This window comes from Schistocerca cancellata, chromosome 1 (genome assembly GCF_023864275.1).
Source record: "Schistocerca cancellata isolate TAMUIC-IGC-003103 chromosome 1, iqSchCanc2.1, whole genome shotgun sequence".
In the NCBI taxonomy this organism is placed as follows: Eukaryota; Metazoa; Arthropoda; class Insecta; order Orthoptera; family Acrididae; genus Schistocerca; species Schistocerca cancellata.
The window spans coordinates 152880792-152904189 of record NC_064626.1 but is presented as its reverse complement, the minus strand read 5'-3'; the positions used below and the strand labels follow the sequence as shown (position 1 = coordinate 152904189).

The 23398-nt window shown below is 38.5% G+C and overlaps 1 protein-coding gene across 1 annotated transcript in view; it reads left to right on the top strand.

Moving 5' to 3' along the window:
• LOC126167316 (lysosomal alpha-mannosidase-like) overlaps positions 1-21716 on the top strand; it is a 208275-nt gene extending 186559 nt beyond the window's left edge. The window contains exons 15-17 of the mRNA XM_049920467.1: positions 6953-7204; positions 10428-10577; positions 21274-21716. Coding sequence (XP_049776424.1) covers positions 6953-7204; positions 10428-10577; positions 21274-21531 — 660 coding nt within the window. The 3' untranslated portion in view covers positions 21532-21716. The remainder of the gene's footprint in view (positions 1-6952; positions 7205-10427; positions 10578-21273) is intronic.
• Positions 21717-23398: the final 1682 nt, after the last annotated feature.

Below are 23398 nucleotides of genomic sequence, written 5' to 3'. Positions count from 1 at the left end.
CTTGAAGAAACTGTTGTTGCCATGGCTGATAGTGCTATATGCTGTATGCGATCGTCAGGCAGTGCACGAGGAGCTGCGTCAGACAGTTGAACGTTCCATGCTCCACAGTCTGAAATGTGCCACAAAAAATTGTGAAAAGGTATCTCTATTGCAGTTCCAGAATGTCGTAGGTACAGATGGTCGTCACATCAAGCAGCATTTGTAACCTGGAACATAAACATGGTATGCCGTTAACAAATCCAATCCTCTCAAATGGAAATTAAAATGTATTTCTTTCAATGGTTTATTCATTATTTCTCGTCTGAATGTTCTTACAAATGTTTCCATTAAGTTTTGTTGTCCTACAACCACCCATTTTTCATGGGGCCCTCTCAAGTCAATTATAACAACCCTGTAGAACTTCTAAAGGATTATGGTGGGAAAAATGATGTGGAGATCTTATTTGTTTCCTAAAATTTGATTTCAGGAATCAAGCTTCCAACACAGGTGGATAATGACAGTAGGGCCCAATTGACCTTTTTTTGTGGGGAAGTACAAATCAAGAATAAAACTATATACCCAGTAACAAACACACTCATAGTTCATAATACAGAGTTACTTAGGCTAAATAATAGTGCCTAGAAGTATAGATACTCCTTGGAGGAAATTGGTTAGAATAATTAAGGGTTCCAGAACAAATGGTTTTTAAGAATAGTTAATAACAAATGACCTGGGTGAAATTTATGCTGAACCAAATGGTGACATAAAATTTAATCTATTCCATGATATATTGATAGCATTATTTGAAAATAGCTTTCCACTTAAGCTAAACAGATTATACATTAAACAGCCATGTAAAAAACTACAAATTACTAGAAGGTTTAAAGTAACAAGTTAAAGGAAAAGGGAATTTAATTTTTGGCAAGAACAAGTAAAGATCCAGCAGTAGTTGCGTATTACAAAAACTATTTAAAATTACCAAAAAAGTTATTAAAAATCAAGGAACATGCACCATTTGCTGAAGCTCACTAATTCTGACAATTGATTTAAGGCTACATGGAATGTAGCGAAATGAGACAGGATGACAGGCCGCAGACCAGTATAACATCACTATTGAATTAAATGTAAGATTTATAAATGATCAGTTACAGGTAGCAGATAAATTTAATAAAGATTTCAGAAATGTAGTAGAAAGTATAGTGAAATCTTAGCAGTGTGTTAAAAAAGCAAGTCTCACAATTTCAGTCACATGAATGGATCACCAACTTGGCTCCTGAAGTTAAGAGACTCATATATTCTCTCAAAAATAAAGGCTAATCTAAATCTGATGTGTTTCCAATAGAGTACTAGAGATTTGTTTCCTTACAACACACCCCATATTATCTTAAATATGTACTGCATCACTGAGAGACTGGAATATGCCATTTTCAAATCAATCCATAAGAAAGGTGATGGGAGAGATGTCAATAACTACTAACCTGTTTCACTGTTGACATCATTTTCTAAAATTTTTGAGAAGATGGTGTGTTCTAGAATAGTATCTCACCCAAGCAACAATAATATCCTCAATAAATCACAGTTTGGGTTTCAGAATAGTTGCTCAACTGAGAACACAACTTAGACATTCACTTACCAATTTTACAAGCATTAAATAACAAAATAGCACCAGTTGGTATTTTCTGCAACTCATCTAAGGCATTTGACTATGAATCACAATATTCTCCTAGATAATATGAGGTTTTGTGGAATTGATGGTGCAGCCAACTAATGGATCCTATCTGAAGAAAAGAATTTAGAAAGTTGTGTTTAATAATTCAACCAATGTAAAAAGGAGAGATTTCTCTGATTGGGGAGAAATAACGTGTGGGTTTCCCCGGTGCTCAGTCTGAGGTCTGCTATTGTTCCTCATGTATGTAAATGACCTTACATCTAACATAAAACAAGCATAGTTTGTGCTATACATCTAGAGACAGTACAGCAGTGATACGTGTAACACAAGGTGAATAAATAATAAATAGGATGGAAACTTCAAAAATTTTTGTTGTCCATATTGATGAGAATTTAAAGTAGGAAAGGCATATTTTGGAATTACTAAAACATCTTAGTTCAGCCATATTTGAACTTCGAATTGTTGCAAATCATGAGGAGAGACAAATTGATAAGTTGACATATTTTGCATATTTTCATTCAATAAGGTTATATAGAATAATGTTCTGGGGTAACTCATCTCTAAGAATGTAAGTTTTCATTGGTCAAAATTGTGTTGTAAAAATAACATGTACTGCTCACCAGCAGTCGCCTTACAGACATCTGTTTAAGGAGAAGGGCTTTCTGACTGCTGCTTCACAGTAAATTTATTCCCTCATAAAGTTTATTGTAAGGAATCCAGTGCACTGCAGTTAAAAAAGAACAAAGATGTAGGTAATTACTACACCAGAAGAAAAACTGAAATTCATTACACCACATTAAGGTTGTCTTTAGTACAAAAAAGGGTGCACAATTGTGCAACCAAAATTTCTCTCTTTCCCTGTGAGGTATAATGATTGACAGACAATAAAGTAAAATTTGAAATCAAAATTAAGAAGTTTCTCCTTGACCTCTCTTTCTATTCCACAGAAGAATTTTGTAGTTGTAATATTGAAGGTGGTGAGTAGGAATTACTAACTCACATGTGTATATTAAAAAAAAAAAGGGGGCGCAGCATGTCACCATATGTATAAATTAATTTGTTATTTGAATTAAATGACTCATTCAACATCATTATATTTCATTGTGCAAGTGACCCATGGATCATGAAATTGACTAACCAAGTACATATGGTATGACATGGTAGGGTCATGATGTTTAGTTCATTGGAAAAACTGTTACATGACTCTCTGAGTACCCCAAAAAATATTCCATACCTTAGCATACTATGCACAAGTACAAATGTAATACTGCATTAATATTACAGGAATTTTTAAGCATTCCAACAACATAACAATGCTGACTTGATTTTTTGCGGAACAGTTTTATATGTTTTTCACACCTTGAATGTTTGTACTCTAAAAATGTTGTATGGAGTGTTTGCTGCTCTTTATTACAATGCTGAAGTTCTATTTCTAGGTTCGTTCCTAGTTTGTTATATGACTGAAGTTTGTCCAAACTGTTTTTTCCAGGTATTTGCTTCTTCTGGAGTTTCTGTGAGTGTCTCATGTAGGTCTTCATTGATAGATCGTGATCATCGACAAACAATATTGTATCTGCTACTAACATATGGCTTGGCATGTCATTTATAAATATTAAGAACAGTGACAGTCTCGGTATTGTGCTGTGCACAATGACACCTAGTTCTTGACTCTGTGGTATGCTGATGAGTGAACTCTGCCTTACGTTGTATCTCTACCTTTTGATACCCGTCACAAAGATAGGATTTTAACTATTCATATGCTATCTCAAGAATCCCACATGATTATAGTTTGCTGAGCAATAAATTATAGTGTGCAAATCAAATGCCTTGGATAGGTCCAACTACAGGCTGCAGTTAAATTCATTATTATCTATGGAATTTATGATCAGTTTTAAAAAGTTGTAGGTGCCTTTCTCAGTTAACCTACTTTTCCTAAAACCATTTGTCCATAACCAATATCTGGTTTTTATTAAGATAATGAGTCTTTCATGTATTATCCTTTCAAATATTTTCAGAAAAGACATAACAGCATTATAGGTTGGTGATTAATAACATCAGACTAATCACCCGTCTTGTAAATTGGCTTCACAATTGAATTTTTTAGTTTTTCTGGTAAGGCTTCTATGCTAAATGATATATTAATAAGATCATCAAGTTGGGAATCTGTGTATTTGAATAGTGTTTTATTACTTTGTCTGGAACCCCTTTGCTGCCATACGACATTTTCATTTTTAATGCTTGTACCATAAATGCAATTACAAGATATAGAAAAATAGTATTTCATTCATGGGAAATTGCACTCTCAGGCTTGAATTATTTTTATTTTGAATTAGTTATATTGCTGTAATTGTGTAATGTGTGTTGAATGTGTTGCCTATTTGCAGTGAGTCCACAACAGTTTTACCTTCACTTTAAATTCCTTTTTCATCTACCTGCCTATATTCCTATTTATTACAGTTCTTGTTGATTTTATTTTGTAACTGATATTCTCGATATTTGATATAAATTTCCTAGCTGCTATTACAACTTTACAATAGTTTCCTGTAAATTTTCACATATGGTTGTACTGTGTCAGTAGTACTGGCCGGTTTGTTTAACTTTATGAGGGTATCTGGTGATTTTCTTATTCCCTGGGTTACCCATATCTTTGTTTTAATTTTAATTTTGATTTGCTTAATTGGAAATGAAACATCTTAACAATGCCATAGATGAATCAAACTTTTTGCCTACATCCCAAGTTATATTTTTTAACGTGTGGTTAAAAAGTCTTATGTTATCTTCATTAATAAATCTCCAATCTCTGTATTTACTATGGACCATTGGATCCTCATTTAGATATAATATTTAAGGTCAGTGTGATTACCCTATGATTAGTGAACCCAGTGTATTACTTCAGCCATGTACTCACATTTATCCTTGTTGGCAAATACTTGGTCAATATTATTTCAGACCTATTCATACATCTAGCCCATTGTCTTCAAATTCAGTTGCTGTCATAAGACAAGAACAGACTGATCAATTGTTGTTTAGCAAACGTATTTTTAAAAATAACATTAAAATCTCCAATAATGACTGTAGTTTCTAGTTGATGGTGGAGTTCACTTAGCAGCATTTTAATGCTTTGCAAGAAAACAGTAAAATTGTCTGATAGTGATGTACAGTATATGCACACACAATAACCATTTTGTGTTTGATTAATTCACATACACAGTATTAACATATTTTTCCATGGATTTCACATTATTATATATAATTTCATTGGAATCGAGCTGTGTCGTAACATATATGCTCATACCACTTCCTACAGAACTTGCTTATTGTTTCAAATTCAGAAATAACAGTGGTACATCCTTGCATCTCTTTTTAGTCAATGCTCATTTATGCGTAAGACTGTACTTTCTTTTAAATGGTCATCCAAAAGGACTTCTGTTTCACCTCACTTGGTGCCTAAGCCCTCCACATCTCTTTAAAAAAAACGTTAATAGATTTTTGTTTCCTAGTTTTGGTGCACCATTTTCTTTTCTGTTTGTATGATGCTAACTCCAGTAAAAATCCTTGAACTGTATTGTTGAAGCTATTTTGCTTGTGGATTGAAGTCTTAACACTATCTGGTGATGTTGCTTTTTCTGGTGGTGAGGATATGAATGCTGCTTCATCTTCCATTGATGATTAATCTTTTTATGGTGATTGGTGTGGTATTGTAGTCTATTCTGCTGTTGTTCTGGGAAAAGTATCACTTCTTTTGGCTTTTGTGGCATTAATGAAAGAGCTGGAACAACACTGATTACATCTGCTTGCCTACTTACTGCTTCCAGCATCCAGTAAATTTTTTTGATATGGGAACATCATCCTCTTCCTGTTACAATGCATTTCTTGTCTTGTTTAGCAGCTTATTTGTTTGAAGTCCACATTTACAAATGTACATTTTGGTAAGCCTTGCATATCTTTAAGTATTGTCTGCTGGATTTTCTTATTTCTGTATTCACACATAACGTCTTTGTAGAATCTGACACCAAAAAAAAGTCTTTTTCCTCAACAGAGTTTATTAATGACTTATTAGTTTTTGCAGCGCATAGTTCATTTTTGAAAACACTTCTAGCCCCAGTAGTGATCATAATCTAACAATCTTCTTCATTTTTCATGTATTTTATGATTTCATTCAAAGGTGCTACAGGTATGACAATGTCTAGTGCTTGAAAATGGGTGTTGGTAGGCCCAACATGGTTTAGACAGTCAATGTATTTTACATGAACAATAGATTCCGTATGAGAGCAACCCATTTGTTTACAACAAGAGAAGGAACTAATGGTTTCAAAAGCTGGAATAGTTCCTTGTAGTTGTATGCATATCTATTTCCAGCACTTAGATTTTTATCTTGTGAAGTTAAGTAGTAACCAGCCATTCTCTCTTGTTATTTTATAGTTTTCTGAAGTTAATTTTTATTTGAGTACAATTTACATATTTCACAGCTGTGGAAGTTAGGATTCCATGGCCAGTGTCATGATGATTAAAGTTCTTCTGGTGATGTACCACATCGTTGTATAAAATACTTGAATTATAAATTAAAAAACAGACATTTTGACCTTAGAACAATGGCCTTCCTCAAGGCAAGACTCACTTTTTAGAGGTTCATTTCGAACGATGGCCTCATTTAAGGAGAATAATATTTACTTGGTCTGTTTTGTTAACTTACATCTAGACAAGAGGTGTCCATCCTTTTACCTCCCTGGGCCACAGTGTAAGAAGTTGAATGGGCTGCACGTAATATACTTAACACAAACAATAACTGCTGGAGGAAAGAAAAGAGTAATTAAGTTAAAATTTTATTTATGATTCTTTAACCTTTTTTATTTTTTTCCTGGCCATATGGTAGATATTCTAGTAACACATGTAAGATGGTTTTGTGGCTTCCAGCTTTAATACCATAATTCTTCATCTTCTTCCACTTTTCTAGCTTTGTGCCTTAAAAATCAGAATGTATAGCCCTTTCAGTGTACAGGCATTTTCATTTTACTGATATTGACTACTATCCTATTCATAATATTGAGAATAGTAAAGATTTTGATGTTTGTGTAGGGAAAATGCAGTATTTTTTTCTCTTTATTCATGTATTTTTTTGTGTGTAAGATTATAATCTCTAACAGGTTAAAGCTAAAATTTTGTAAGTGTAATTGAACTTGATAATAATATCAGCAGAAAAACATAATATTGAAAATGTTGTGGTAAACCATTTTCATATTCTGACTGTAATACAATAGGTTTCAATTCATGGAAGAATAACTTTGTTATTTTTCTTTCCATTAGGTGCATCGTCGACTACTCCACGATGATGCATTTGGTGTGGGTGAAGCACTGAATGAAACTGCATATGGCAAAGGCCTCATTGCGAGAGGACAACACTACATTGTAGCAGGTGCCATAAAGACATTTAAGAACATTTCTTTGGCTACTCAAGAGCGAATGCTAATCCAACAGAAAGTGTTAGCTTCCTGGATATTCCTTGCTCCAGCAGATGATATTTGTTTTGATCAGTGGCGAGAGACATACAAGATGGAGGTACATCTACCTTCTTTCCATTTGAACATCTGTTTTAACATTTAAAGATTAGGATTGATTTATAACCAATTATAAATATTGGACAGTACTTTCTACTATCTAAATTTCATTTCTTCAGCTTGTTGACTTTCTTTATAGTTAGTATTCATCCTAACATTATGGTTAGTTTTGATAATGAGAAGGAAAAATGGGAAAGGGGAAGGGTAAAAAATAACTGCAATACTATGTGTGTCACTGCCATTCATTGATATAAGGGGACAGGACCATGATCTTTATACTGTTTTTTTTTTAATCAAACAAACAAAAAAAACATTGTCATGAACATCATAACCAGTTTGAGGTAGTCAATGTTTTTATTTCTTAGTGACACGTTTTGGGAATTAGACTGTGTTTTTACCATAACTTTCTGTACAACAGTTGTTCTCCTTCTATTGGAGACAACAACAGAAATGGTGCAATTAATTTTTTAACCCTTAAATGTAACATTTTTTTTTTTTTTCAAATTTTGTATGTTGTTGTTATGGTCTTCAGTTCAAAGACTGATTTGCTGCAGCTCCCCATACTACTGTATCCTGTGCAAGCCTCTTCATCTTCAAATAACTACTGCAACCTACATCCTTCTGAATCTGCTTAGTGTATTTATCTCTTGGTCTCCCTCTATGATTTTTAACAGTGAACCAGTGATTCACTCTGAAAGAGATTCATGGTACTGCAGGTCAGAATCTTGATGCTCTTTCAAACATGCTACCCCGATTCTTACAACATACATTTATTAAAAGACAACAATCAAAATTATTTTGAAAACAAAAAGAATTCTGCAAACAAGGGCCTCCTGGTGCAAGTAGACTTCGCAGAAAATTATACTGTTCAACTGCAGAATGAAGTCCAGAGCACCCATTGGTCAAAACCACAAATCATTTTGTTTACAGCATGTGTTTGGGACTCACAAAAAAATGGATATTCTTGTGCTATTGTTAGTGATGAACTTGATCATAATAAATATTCAGTGCATGCTTTCCTAAGTAAGATTGTTGAGCACATTATATCCATGAACTCAGAGGTAGAATCTGTCACATTCATGAGTAATGGTGCAGCCAGTCAATTTAAGAAGCATTTCTTGTTTGCCAACTTGAATATTTGCCACATCACACGTTAAAGGTGTCTGCTTTTTGTTGTCGAGTGTCCAAAGCTACACACAGTAAAGACAATTTCTGGTGGCAACCACCTCAACCAAAACATGACAGTCAGGATAGTGTGCAATCGGGAATATCTGCAAAGTTGGGAAACACATACTACCTGGTGCTGAGGACTTTGCAAAAATTGCATGTGAAAGATGTCAAGGCATAAACATGTTTTATATCTCTGCCTTGCTAATTGCAGAGAATACAGAGGAATTGGATCAAATGTGGATTGGATTAGTTCCAATGGAGCAGACCGAAACCGTCTGTGCTGTTACACCTTTCGCTCCATATACTATTGAGTACCAGCATTACTCGCTATCTCCCCAGAGGTTTGTGCACAATTTCAAAAGCGATCTTCAGCCAAAGAAAATTCACAGGATCTGATCAATCATACGGCCTTGCATCAAGGTGATTTTGCTCTGATTTCCTCTGCTGGAAGAAACAGATAAAGATGTTTTGTGGGGTTGCTGATTTATGTTTAAGATAGTTACGAAATTTAATATCTTAGAAATAATGATGCAAATGAAAAGATATTTACATTTCCCTCAAAGGAAGAGAAAAATACCAAATTGTAGAGAAAGTAGCTGCACTAAGTACCATTTTCCCTACCCAATCAGCAGTGCATAATAAGACTGATAATTTTCAAGTGAAAGTGTCAGTCGATTACTATTAAGTGTCATTCTGTTACCAGCAATTTTTTTGTTAGTAAAATATTAGTTTAATGCATTTATCTTCTATACCATCTTGTTTCCCATTTATTCCTTTTCACAATAAAATTTTGGTGTTTCTTGTGGGGAATGGGTGAGGTGAATTATTGTTGCATTATAAATGAGAACAATATTAATGTCTTAATTATGTCATTCTGTTACCAAAAAGTTTTTTGTTGCATTAAGTGTCATTATATGAATGAAACTTAAACTATTAAATAAAATAAATTGTGTTCCTTTGCTTATGTAGAAAATACAGTATTAAATTTTTTGTCTTTTAGCATGACTCTTGGTCTTTTATATGCTTAAAGAGGAAAAACAATCATTGAGAGTCATTCAGTTACTCATGTAACTACCCAGTTATTACATTCTTTTTGATATCTGAGGCTGCTTTGCATGTCTCATAAATCTTGCACGCCAGATGGAAGATTTTTGTTGTGGCTGGCTCTCCCAGTGCTATTGGTAGTTCTGATGCAATGTTGTCTACTTCTGGGACATATAAAGAAGGCTCTTGAAGCTCAAAATAATGAATTAAAAAATTTTGAAGATCATTAGTTTCTACATAGCCTATCCATGTATTTCACAAAGATTTCCTGTGAACATAACTCCTTGAGAGCTGGTTCAAGCACAGTGGACGTATTTATCTTGTAACACTGATGAGCACTTGTTGCTCAACTGGTAAACTGTCACCAATGTCAGTCTCTAATGAAATAATATCACATTCTTCTTAATTTACTAAGCTGTAAAATTCAGTGTCAAACTCAGAATCACTATAGCTATCTGTTTTTGAAAGTGTTGCCTATACAGCAATGTAGGAGTGTGTCTGAAAGCCTGCTTTTTGTTGTCGAGTGTCCAAAGCTGCACACAGTAAAGACAATTTCTGGTGGCAACCACCTCAACCAAGACATGACAGTCAGGATACAAATGTAGTACCAGATGTTCTATAGTGACTGTTAGTGCTGAAGTGGATATAAGTGGAGTTTTATTTTTTCAAAGGTCTCTTTTCAAGTTGCACAAGTATATATGGGATTTTAAATTTCTGTTGAAGTAACTAAAGACAAGATAACACAGGATTTTACATTAAGGTGTTAAATTTATTTAGCTTCTTAACAAATCAGATATTTTAGGTTTTAGCATAGCAACAGCAGCAGAACAATCTATGCCTGTACAATGTCATGATATTGTCCAAATGCAATTTGGCCCAAAGTGAGCCTGGGGCCTAGAGTACCTTTGAATGAGGTCGCACCTTAATGACTGTTACTGTGGAAACAACTGTGGCATAAGGCTAATGTACGTTTACATTTTTAATCGTCATCATCCTTAAATCTGTTTCAGTATTCTGGACTGAAGAAGAGCTTGCCACCGAACGTGCAAATACTTACACTGGAACAGTGGAAGGGTAAAGCATTGCTTTTGCGTATTGAACACATTCTGGAAAAAACTGATGACCCTAATTTGTCAAAACCAGTTACCATCAATCTTAAGGTAATTTTATGAGGAAATTATGCAGCCTGTTAGTTTTCAATGTGTTGTTGCTGGAATCAGTTTTCTGATGTATTTCTAATTTTATTTCTTTATGTGCACACTTTGAATGGTAAAGGATAGTACTAAAATATAGCTGAGATGCTCAGTCACAGATAGGCACAACAAAAATACTCTGACAATTAAAGCTTTTGGCCATTGGCCTTCGTCAACAATAGACACACATATAATCACACATGCACACACACGAACTCATATGCAAACACAACTCACACACACACAACTGCAGTCTTAGGCAGCTGAAAACACACTGCGAGCAGCAGCACGAGTGCATGATGAGAGTGGCGACTGGATGGGGGTAAGGAGGAGGCTGGGACGGGGACGGGGAGGGGGAGGGATAGTATGGTGGGGGTGGTGGACAGTGAAGTACTGCAGGTTAGATGAGAGCTGTGTGGAGGGTGGGGGAGGAGGTAATGGAAAAGGAGGGAAATAAAAGAGAGAAATGAAAATACTGGGTATGGTGGTGGAATGGCGACTGTGTAGTGCTGGAATGGGAACAGGGAAGGGGCTGGATGGGTGAGGACAGTGACTAACAGAGGTTGAGGCCAGGAGGGTTATGGGAATGCAGGATGGATCACAGGGAAAGTACCCACCTGCACAGTTCAGAAGGATCCATATGGCACAGGTTGTGAAGCAGTCATTGAAATTAAGGATATTTTGTTTGACAGTGTGTTCAAAACCAGGGTGGTCCACTTGTTTCTTGGCCACGGTTTGTTGGTGGCCAATCATGTGGACATACAGCTTGTTGGTTGTCATGCCTACATAGAATGCAGCACAGTGATTGCAGCCTAGCTTGTAGACTATGTGACTGGTTTCACAGTTAGTCCTACCTTTGACGGGATAGTTTATTATAGTGACCGGACTGGAGTAGATGGTGGTGGAAGGGTGTATGGGATAGGGCTTGCATCTAGGTCTATTACAGGAGTATGAGCCATGTGGTAAGGGATTGGGAGCAAGGAATGTGTAAGGATGGATGTGTATATTGTGTAGGTTTGGTGGACGGCAGAAAACCACTGTAGGAGGGGTGGGAAGGATAGTGAGCAGGACATTTCTCATTTCAGGACACGACGAGAGGTAATCAAAATGCTGGCAGAGAATGTAATTCAGTTATATTTTAACTAAAGTTCAGTCTTGATCACAACACTTATGTCTCAATAACATAGGTGACCGATTTCAGTTTTTTTCAGTTATATTTATATAAACACCTTCAGACCTATGACTTCATTGGAGGATGGTAGGTGGAGCTCTCCTCAGCTGCTATGAAGTCAACTCCGCCTACCATCCTCCAAGGAAGCCATGGGTCTGAAGATGGTTATATAAATATAACCAAAACTGGTCACCTACGTTATTGAGACATAAGTGTTGTGATCAAGACTGAACTTTAGTTAAAATATAATACTCTATTGATCACTGTTTCCAAAAATGTTTACCAAAATTGTAATTCAGTTGCTCCAGTCCTAGGTGGTTCTGAGTTATGAGGAGGATGCTCCTCTGTGGCTTTGGAAGGTGGTGGGAGACTGGAAAGATAAGGCAAGGGAGATTTGTTTATGTAAAGGGTTGGGAGGATAATTATGGTCAGTGAAGGGTTCAGTGAGACCTTCCGTATATTTTGAGAGGGACTACTCATCACTGCAGATGCATTGACAATGGATGGCTAGGCTGTACGGAAGGGATGTTTTGGTATGGAATGGCTGGCAGCTGTCAAAGTTGAGGTAGTGCCGGTGGTTTGTAGGTTTGATATGGATGGAGGTATTGATGTAGCCATCTTTGAGGTGAGGTCAACATCCTGGAAGGTGGCTTGGTGGGTTGAGTAGGACCAAGTGAACCAAATGGGGGAGAAGTTGTTGAGGTTCTGGAGGAATGTGGATAGGGTGTTCTCACCTTCAATCCATAAAACAAAAATGTCATCAGTGAATCTGAACCATGTGAGGGGTTTAGGATTCTGGGTTTTTAGGAAGGATTCCTCTAGATGGCGCATGAATAGGTTGGCATAGACTGGCACCGTGTGGGTGCCCATAGCCATACCCCAGATTTGTTTGCAGGTAATGCCTCTAAAGAAGAAATAATTGTGGTTGATGATGTGGTTGGTCATGGCAACTAGGAAGGAGGTTGTTGGTATGGAATCCGTTAGGCATTGGGAAAGTTAGTGTTCAATAGCGGTAAGGCCATGGGCATTAGGAATGTTACTGTACAGGGAAGTGGTATCAGTAGTGACAAGCAGGGCACCGTGTGGTAAAGGGATGGGAACAGTGGAGAGTTGGTGGAAGTGGTGTTACATTCCATCCTGGATTTTCCATTGTTTGAAAGGATAGTACTACATAGATTACTGAAAATGCAATGGGGCCATAAAAATTATCATAACTTTTTTTCATACTATTAAATTTGCCCATATTGATCAACATTTATTTAAATTGCTTTTTGAAGCAGTTAACGTAAGGAAATCTAAATTATTAATCTAAAATTAATTAATATCAGTAGAATATACTTTTTTCTTACATCCAGTTTAAAGTGAGGTGACTTCAGTTGGTTTAATTAATGCTAATTGCAGTTATATCCCAGCCAAGTTTAATTTTTTTATTCTTATGTCACTGTAGAATTAATACAATACTTCGTACAGGAAGCTGACTCTTTATTGAATTTATAAAAAAAGTCAGTTGTGTGTGCAAATTTAAGTGTGTTAATTCTTTACTAACCTGTTGTTTTGCTCCTAGTGGCACCCAGCAGTCCATATGAAACAAAGCCATCCACATACACACATATGCACACTAACAAGTTTCTTTTGATTCATGATTTAAAAAAAAAATACAATATTGATCAAGATTCATCATTAGTATGTTCCTGCAAAGTATGATACATCTAAAAAACTGTTAGTATGAAGTTATGGATTTTGTGTGCGTGTCTTGCAGTAAAATAAAGTTTTTCACCTGATCTGCTTGGTGCCATGCAATCGCTCCATTCAACAGAGTCTTCTCTCTTCTTGTTAGGGAAGCAGTAGCAAAGTGTTTCCAGCTTCTTAGCCATTCTTCAGTGTCTGTAAATGATAGATGACCACTTAGTTCTGGCATGCTCCTTTGAACTTTGGGAAGAAGTATCGCAGTTAATTTTATTCCTGTGCTGAAGGTGCAAACACTATTTTAACTACCTTGTTTTTTTTTGTCATTTATTATACAGTCTAAAATTGTTTACCATAGGCACTTCAAGGAATCAGAAGAATGCTTTTCTCTACTGCTTCAGTGATTTTTAGACCAAACCTTAGCTGTTACATAGTAGTTGCTCTTTGTGTTCTGCTTTTTGTTTATCAACATTGTGGCAAGTGCTCAGCGTCAGCACCGGTCTCGTATTTTGCTGTACTAAAATGTAGAATATTACACGTATAGAACCTATCTATGAACATGTGGAAACATGAGCCATGTGAATTCTACAATAATTCATTGGACAAATTAAAAATTATTTGTGTTGGCAATTAAAGGCCTGGTCTCATCAGTACACTGGTGGTAGGGCTGCTGTAATAGTGTATTACCTGAGTCAAGTTAGCTAGAACATAAATACACACGCCCCATTTTGCTGGTTTTTATGGATTGTACTTTTTGAAGGTGATGCATCCGTGAAAACGTTCTGTGGTTTTGTCTGTGGTAACGCGGTGGCTCCGGGTAAAGTGTTACAAGAATGTTATCTTCAGGTGCAGTAAAGAATTTTGTACCTTACTCGGGCAACTTTGGAATATGTGAGGCTTTGATGGAGGGCTTACACATAACATACATAACATTTGCATGAATCTGTGAACTGAAAACACATCCAAATAAAATACATTGTAATTAACTCAGTAAATAGTTTTCTGGTATAGGGGCTTTGAATCAACAGCCTTGGTCCCAAAAGTATTTTCAATTTGAAAAATGCCATGTTACCACCCTGAGCTGCTGAAAAAGTTTTTTTGATTACAGAAACAGTTTCAGTTGACTGACCATCCTCAGGTTCATAAAAATATCTTCTGCATCATGTTTGGCAAAATATAAAACCATCAATGTCAGATGATAAACCCTGTAATAATACTGTAATATAAATTAAATAGTCAGTGTATATACAGATAGTGCAGTCATTCATGTTATAACTGTAATTGGTGGTAATGTTGTGAACAGATCCATATCACAACATTGACGGCAATTGCAATTATAATGTTAACAAGTGCACTACCTACCACAATTTATTTATATTATAATAAATAATTTATAAGTTAATAGTGTCTAATCCATGGTTTTATCAATTTACAGAAATGATTTTTATATTTCACAGAATATGATACTGCAAATACTTTTATGAACCTGAGGATGGTCAGTCAATTAACATGACATTTGTCAAATATTTATAAACTGTGGGGCACCACCTCCCGAAAATATTTTCAATTCATTTACAGTCTCGTTTCTTCAGTCATTCCCTTACAGAATTCTTGTGTAATACGCAAAAAGCAAGTTTTGATATAATATGTTGATATGTTTTGTCTGCAATGGTCTGTAGAAGTTGACCACTTAAAATAGAAGGAAAAATTGCACTGTTTCTGGTGATTGGATGCTTTGAATAGTTAACTATTTTTTCTGTAATGCTATTCTCACTAGGTAATGTACACTTCTTCAAACAACAGCACCCAATTTGCTATTGTGCACATCACTGTATTCACCAGTCAAATTGTAGTTTTGGGACAAACCGTCATCACTTGACCAACTGTCAAATTCTGCACAGATAATCACTTATGTAATAGCTTGATTCATGACTCTTATTGAGAAATTTTTCAATTTCACTGTCACTAGGATTTCAGAAGGAGATGAGTAATTGAACACAGTAAACAGATCCAGATAAATGTAGAGTGCAACAGTTATACAGAGGTGAAAAGAGTTTGACAGGATAGTATGGAGAGTTGCATCAGTTCCATCTTCAGATTGATTTTGTCAACAACAAGATGTACTATAAATTGCTGCTGCTATAATTGCCAACTTGGATGTGGTTTTTACTCATTTTTGACAGCAATTGAGCTAAATTCTTTGCTTGTACATTTTTGTATCTCACTTGTACAAAGTATGAAACTTGAACAAAGACAGGTCTAAGGGTGATAGAATGGTTCCCATACAGATTGCCAGTGTCACAGCCTACAACGTTTAACAGGAGAATTCAGTGCTACCCAGAAGAACACATCACTACCATTTCTTATGCATATTTGAATTTTTAATAGCTTTTATTGCAAAATTCCTGAATTATATATTTTGTTCCTGAAATATCTATTTTCTCCTCAAGCAAATGTTTGATATGTGATACTATGTACCTTATAAGAGTCTGTTAGAACTTCAAGTTTAACACATATATTTCGGAACGACACAACAACACATATAAGTCACAGAGTAAGTTGACATGTGTATTCGTTAGCATTCGAATAAGCACTGAGTCCCAGTCTAGCGGCCACTGCTCGGCTGGCCGCTTAGGTGGCACAGCTGCTGCATGGCTGGCAGACAGCGCCGCACGTAGAGGATGCGCGTAATTGTGCCACGGCACTTTGAATGATCGGCGAGTCACAACACTTTTCCCCCCTTTTGAAATTGTTGCACTGGTCTTGATGGGGAGGTGTCCTGGAGATGGCTAACGTCCATAGGCGTTGTTTGACTCACCGTAAAGTCTCGAGGAGGCGGCTTCCCGTACGGACAGAAGTGTCCTCGATGATAACGGGTCGAGATGACAGGAGACGTATGGGTCGAATCTGCTAGGGCCCCATGCACCAATCTGCCCATTGTGGCAAGTCCAGTTGATATGACAGGAGACATGGGCGATGTGTCGGCGTCCATTGGAGGAGGAGGCGAGTAGGTTTGCTCAGACAGAGGATGGTCCTCCGGTTCCTGCATGGGCATGTCTCCTGGTGGCGTCCGTTCTGGTGCTGGCATCGCGATGACGGTGAGAGGGCTGCATTGTGAGTATTGAGAGATGCCAAGATCCCAAGCATCAGGTAGAGCCAAAGGTGTTGTGGCAGCATTCGGAACAGGCGTCGCTGGGGCCCGAGGTCAAAGCTAGTCCAAATGACGCACTGCAACACCCGTGTCCGTCTGGATTTCATACAGGCGTCAGCCACGGTGTCTTAAGATGCGGCCCGGGCTCCATTTTGGCCGCCTGCCATATCCCCGTACCCAGACGAGGTCGTCGGTGGTGAACCGGGCAAGTGAAGGCACCCGCGGCCATGAGGTGCGAGGCCGCGGAAGACGAAGTAGCGTGCGGGGCTGTCGGCCATGTAAGAGCTCAGCTGGGCTGTGGTCACCCAGGGGGTGAAACGGTAAGATGCCAGAAACAGGAGAAGCGCCTCATCAGCAGCAGAAGAAGTCAGAAGTTTCCGCATCTGAGCCTTAAATGTGCGGACCAGTCGTTCAGCCTCACCGTTGGATTGTGGATGGAACGGCGGGGCCGTGACATGCGTAACGCCGTGACGAGCACAAAAATCCGAAAATTCGGAAGAGGCAAATTGCAGACCATTGTCAGTAACAAGAGTAGAGGGGAGGCCTTCCAAAGAAAAATGCGGGCGAGAGCACTGGTGGTTGCCACGGTCGTAGGTGACGTGCAACGTACAATGAAAGGAAAGTTAGAGTAAGCGTCAATTACGAGGAGCCAATAAGTACCTAATAAGGGTCCCGCAAAGTCAGCATGAATGCGCTCCCAGGGCTTCTCAGGCGAAGGCCACGGTGACAAAGATGACTTCGGGGCAGCAGCCTGTGACGCACAAGGGCCGCAGGCAGCGACCATGTGTGCTATTTCAGAGCCGATGCCAGGACAGTACACATGACGGCGCGCCAGAGATTTTGTGCGAGACAGACCCCAGTGCCCTTGGTGAAGGAGGCGCAAGACCGAAGCACACAAAGACGCAGGTACAACAACACGCGGCGAAGCATTGTCAATGGAGAGGAGGATAACACCATCCCTAGCCGTGAGGTGGCAGTGCAAAGTGTAGTAGTTCCGCAACGGATCATAAGTCTTAGTGGACGCGTGATCTGGCCAACCCTTCTGAATACAGCGTAAAACCTGGGAGAGGGTAGGGTCAGAACCCGTAGCAGCCGCCAGCCTGTCCCCAGTGATGGGGAACCCGTCCACAACCCGCTGCTCGGCAACATCCAAGTGGAAACACAAAAGTTCGTCCCTATCGAATGCCTGATCAGGACCCATGGGAAGGCGAGACATAGCATCAGCATTTGCATGTTGAGCCGTTGGCTGGAAATGAATCTCATAATTGAAACGGGACGAGTAAAGAGCCCAACGCTGGAGGCGGTGTGCAGCCTTGTCGGGAAGTGACGTTGATGGATGAAACAAGGAAACAAGTGGTTTGTGATCCGTAACAAGATGAAATTTGGAGCCATAGAGAAAAACACCAAACTTATGAAGAGCATAAATGATGGCCAAAGCTTCTTTCTCAATTTGAGAATACTTTTGTTGGGAATCCGTGAGCGTTTTGGAGGCATAAGCAATGGGTTGTTCCGAACCTTCAGAAAAACGGTGCGCAAGGACTGCACCGACCCCATATTGAGAGGCGTCTGTGGCAAGAACAAGATGTTGGCCAGGTCGATAAGTAGCCAGGCACGGGGCTTGTTTCAGCATAGTCTTTAATTTCTGGAAAGCCGCTTCACATGATGCGGACCAGTGAAAAGGCACGTTTTTATGCAACAGGCGATGCAACGGCTGAGCCACCGAAGCTGCAGACGGTAAAAACTTGTGATAGTATGCTATTTTCCCCAAGAAGGCCTGCAGTTCCTTAACAGATGTAGGGCGAGGAAGGGCATCGATCGCCGCGACAGTTTGTTGAAGCGGACGAATACCATCCCAAGAGAGTTGAAACCCCAAGTACGTGATAAATGCCTGAAAAAATTGTGATTTCTGAAGATTACACTTAAGACCGGCAGTCTGTAAGACATGAAAAAGTGTGTGGAGATTTTGAAGATCTTCTTCAGTGGTGGAGCCAGTGACAACAATGTCGTCCATGTAATTGATACACTCAGGGACAGGGAGCAATAATTGTTCCAAGAATCGCTGAAAGAGAGCAGGGGCGCTAGCAACCCCGAATGGCAAGCGTTGGTATTGATAGAGGCTGAAAGGCGTGTTAAGGACCAGAAACTGCCGGGAAACCGCGTCAAGAGGAAGTTGATGATAAGCTTCAGACAGGTCAATTTTAGAAAAATACTGGCCTCCAGCAAGTTTAGTGAACAGTTCTTCCGGACAGGGCATAGGGTAAGTGTCGATGAGGCATTGAGCATTTACAGTGGCTTTGAAATCACCACAGAGACGAATATCACCATTTGGCTTAGCAACTACAACGACAGGAGAGGACCACTCACTGGAAGTGACAGGAAGCAAGAACCCTGAAGTAGTGAGACGATCCAACTCCCATTTTACCTGATCACGAAGGGCCACAGGAATGGGCCGAGCCCGAAAAAACTTAGGCCGAGCAGTGGGTTTGAGCGTGATATGAGCTTCAAAGTCGTTTGCACGGCCTAACCCAGGAGAAAAAAGGGACGAAAATGTCATCGACAAGGAATCCAGTTGAGCGTAAGGAACAGCGTCAGAGACAATATTGACAGAGTCATCTATGGAGAACCCAAAAACGCGAAAGGCATCGAAACCAAAAAGATTTTCTGCATTGCTCTGGTCGACTACAAATATGGGAACAGTGCAAACGACGGATTTGTAAGATACCTCAGCATTGAACTGTCCCAAGAGAGAAATCTTCTGTTTATTGTACGTCCGTAATTGCCGAGTGACAGGGGACAGGATTGTAGAACCCAGCTGAAGATACGTCTGAGAATTAATTATAGTGGCAGCAGAACCGGTATCCACTTGCATGCGAACATCTCGACTAAGGATTTGGACAGTGAGGAATAACTTCCCTGAAAGGGAAGAAGTGCAATTGACAGACAACACACAATCATAATCAGCGTCATGTTCATGAACATCAGGTATGCGGTCGGATTTACAAACAGAAGACACATGACCTTTCTTTTTGCAATTGTGACAGACAGCCCAACGTTGGGGACAATCCTCGAGTGAATGTTTCGTAAAACACCGCGGACATGAAGGAAGTTGCCGGGGGTTTTGCTGCAGTTTCTTAGCGGGTTGTTTACGGCTAGGCCGAGGCTGCGCGTGGGAGCACACTGCAGCCACGTCGGCCGGCGGGGACGCGCCGCACGCGTCGTCAACAGCGCACAGAGGTTGTATTTCCCCGACATCACCCCACGCTTCTATTTGCGCTCCAGCGGTGCAAGAAATTTCAAAAGACTGCGCAATGGAGAGAACTTCATCTAGAGTCGGATTCGCCAACTGAAGGGCACATTGCCGAACTTCTTTGTCGGGCGCCGACCGGATAATAGCATCCCGTACCATGGAATCGGCATAGGATTCTTTGTGAACGTGAGTAACAAATTGACACTTTCGACAGAGACCGTGAAGTTCAGCAGACCAAGTGCGATAGGATTGATTTGGTTGTTTTTGACAACGATAAAAGGCAACACGAGAGGCTACCACATGCGTTTGCTTTTGAAAATAGATAGACAGAAGTGAGCACATTTCAGCGAAGGACAAAGACGCAGGATCCTCCAAAGGAGCCAATTGCGACAACAACCGATATATTTGAGATGAAATCCAGGAAAGGAACAGAGACTTACATGGTTGTTCGTCCGTGACATGAAATGCCAAGAAGTGCTGTCGAAGACGTTTTTCACAATCAGACCAGTCTTCCGCCGTCTTGTCGTAAGGAGGAAAAGGACGTATAGCCAATGACGAGAAATGCCCCGCATTTGACGCCGCGACAAAATAGCAAATCGCCGCTGTTAGAAGCGTTTGCTGTTCAAGGAGATTTTGCAAGAGTTGCTCGACAGTAGCCATGGAACCCTGTGAGTCAACGGTGAGAAAGAAAAATCCACTACCTCGTTGCCAATTGTTAGAACTTCAAGTTTAACACATATATTTCGGAACGACACAACAACACATATAAGTCACAGAGTAAGTTCAAGCGTTTTTCTGTACGAATGAAATGAAAAGTAAGTGAAATGAAAATGAAATGAAATACTTTCTAAAGAGTAAAATCCATCAGAAAGAGTGATTTTATGTTGTATATTTTCGCACTTCTAATGATTGCAGCTTGTTTGCTCTTCATATGTTCTTTTTGTGTTTCGATATACTTGTCCTAAATGCAGTGAGTTATTGTTATTCTTGCATTAGTTGCTGATTTGAATATGGTTGTATAACCACTGTAGGATATTCCAGTGGATTCATTAACATTTGAGCTTCTTGATTCAGACTATCACATCTTATGCATTTGGTTATGATTAGAAGTTAATCATCAGAATGACTAAAATGCCATGCACAAAACGAAATGGGTGATCCATGTATGTTTCCCCTGTTGTAATATTCTTAAACTAATTAAGTGATTGATGTGTGGTTTCTCATCCTCACCCACTCAAGCTGAACTTTTACAGTAAAGGAAATGTTTTTTTGTAAACTAAGCTTAATGTACTGCTGCTTTGAAACATATGTAGCGGGTGTTCTTCATTTTCTGGTTTACTGTGTAAATTAATAAAACATGGAAGCAATAATTTGTTGTGCCTAATCTATCTACTTGTTTTTTCTGCAGGATGTCTTTGCTCCATTTTCAATTAAATCTGCCCGTGAAACAACTCTTGGAGCAAATCAATGGCTGTCTGATTCGAAACGTCTGAAATGGAGAGTAGAATCAAATGATATTCATCGTGATACTTACTCTCATCATTCATCCTCTTATTATCATTATGATGATGATGATGATCTCACCATTACACTCAATCCAATGCAAATTCGTACCTTCATTATTGAAGTGAAAGGGAAATTTTATGGTATCAAATCAAGAAGTTAACAACAAGGACAATAGTGTGTAATACGGAGGCAGATATTATTTATGGCACTGGTGTTTAAAATTTTAGTCTACAACAAAAGAAGTGCTCAATTATTGTGCTATTTGTGGTTTCCACTTTTAGATAAGGAGATATTATTAAGTTTTAGCTGACTGTTATGTTTGTGTAGTTGAAAAAGTGTTTTAAGTTTCTCTGATTACATTTTTGTAAATAAAGTGTTTTCTATCTTTTTGTAATCTCATTTTCTGTTTTGTGTGAAAGTGGTACATAGTCTGATTATTGTAAATTATATGCAGCTCATACTGCTTAGTGCAAAACTTCATAAATCTGTCAGTGGCCCACTTTTGTAGGATAAGAAAGTAAAAGTTCATAACTTTATATTAACTATAATAAATGACAAATTAGGAACATTTTAAAAGCACATTGCTGTCATATACTCATGTGACTAATACAAAAGAGATTTCCTGTCATCTAGTATATTAGGGATATCCTTTATAGAGAGAAGAGATTTCTTGTCACCCATTGTATTACATATATCCTTAGAAACAGAGAGAGACAGTTAATCAACAGTGCTTCATTCTGTGACTTTGTATAACATCTACACAATGAGGCATCTTGGAGCAAGATTAACTTGATAGAAAAAGTATTAAGGATATCATTTTAACTCTAGAAATTCTTTAGAGGCCTTAGACATGATTTATACCATTCATCTGGTATCACATAAAAATGTTTCAATTTGATATGCATTGCAAGTTGTTTGCAAAGTGATAGATACCAAGTTTATCATGCTTTTACCTGGCAATTCCAACATGCTTGAAATTGCTGATTTCGAAAATTTGAAGATGGGGTAAAGATTCATATGATATCATAACAGTTGACACCTGGACTGTGTAAAATTCTGGATGATACTTGCTACTTTCTGATGAGGGGAAACATCATATATGTATTATAAAAATTTTTCTTAAAACATACTTTTTACATCTTTTTCCAGTATCACTTTCAGATATCAATTGCAAATAAATTTTATTATGCTTTACTGGTTTTGACAAATTACAAGGGCTATCCACAAAGTACATTACATTTTGGAATTAAAAATAAATAAAGTATTGGAAATTTTTTTATTATATACAGATGAAAGCCACACTTAAATACTACTTTTCTACATAGTTGCCATTTAAATTAAGGCACTTACAGTAGCGATGGACGAGCTTGGAAATTCCTTCATCGTAAAATTCGGTCGCCCGCGCCTTCAACCACATGGTTACCTCTTCTTGAAGCTGTGCGTCGTCATCAAAACGCTGCATAGCCAACCACTTCTTCATTGCTGGGAATAAGTGGAAGTCACTCGGTGCCAGGTCGGGACTGTACGGCAGATGAGGAAACAACTCCCACTTAAAAGATTCGAGAACTTCACGAGTGGCATTTGCTGTGTGGGCCCGGACGTTGTCGTGAATCAGCAAGATCTTTGAGCCCAACTTTCCCCTGCACTTGTTTTGTATTGCTCTTCTGAAGTTGTGCAGAGATTGGCAATACCTTTGAGAGTTTATTGTAGTGCCTCTTTCCAGGAAATCCACAAAAATCACACCTTTTCTGTCCCAAAGGACAGTCGCCATCACCTTCCTTGCCGACATTGTCTGCATGCATTTCTTGGGTTTTCGGGGGGGGGGGGGGGGGGGAATTTGTGTGCCCCCACTGCATTGACTGCAATTTTGTCTCGCAGTTCACATGCTTAACCCATGTTGCGTCACCAGTAACGATGCAATCGAGTAATGAGTCGCCATCTTTCTCGTAAGCGTCCAAAAACGTTAACGCTGCAGCGATTCGCTGATTTTTGTGAATCTCTGTCAAGATTTTTGGTATCCATCTTGC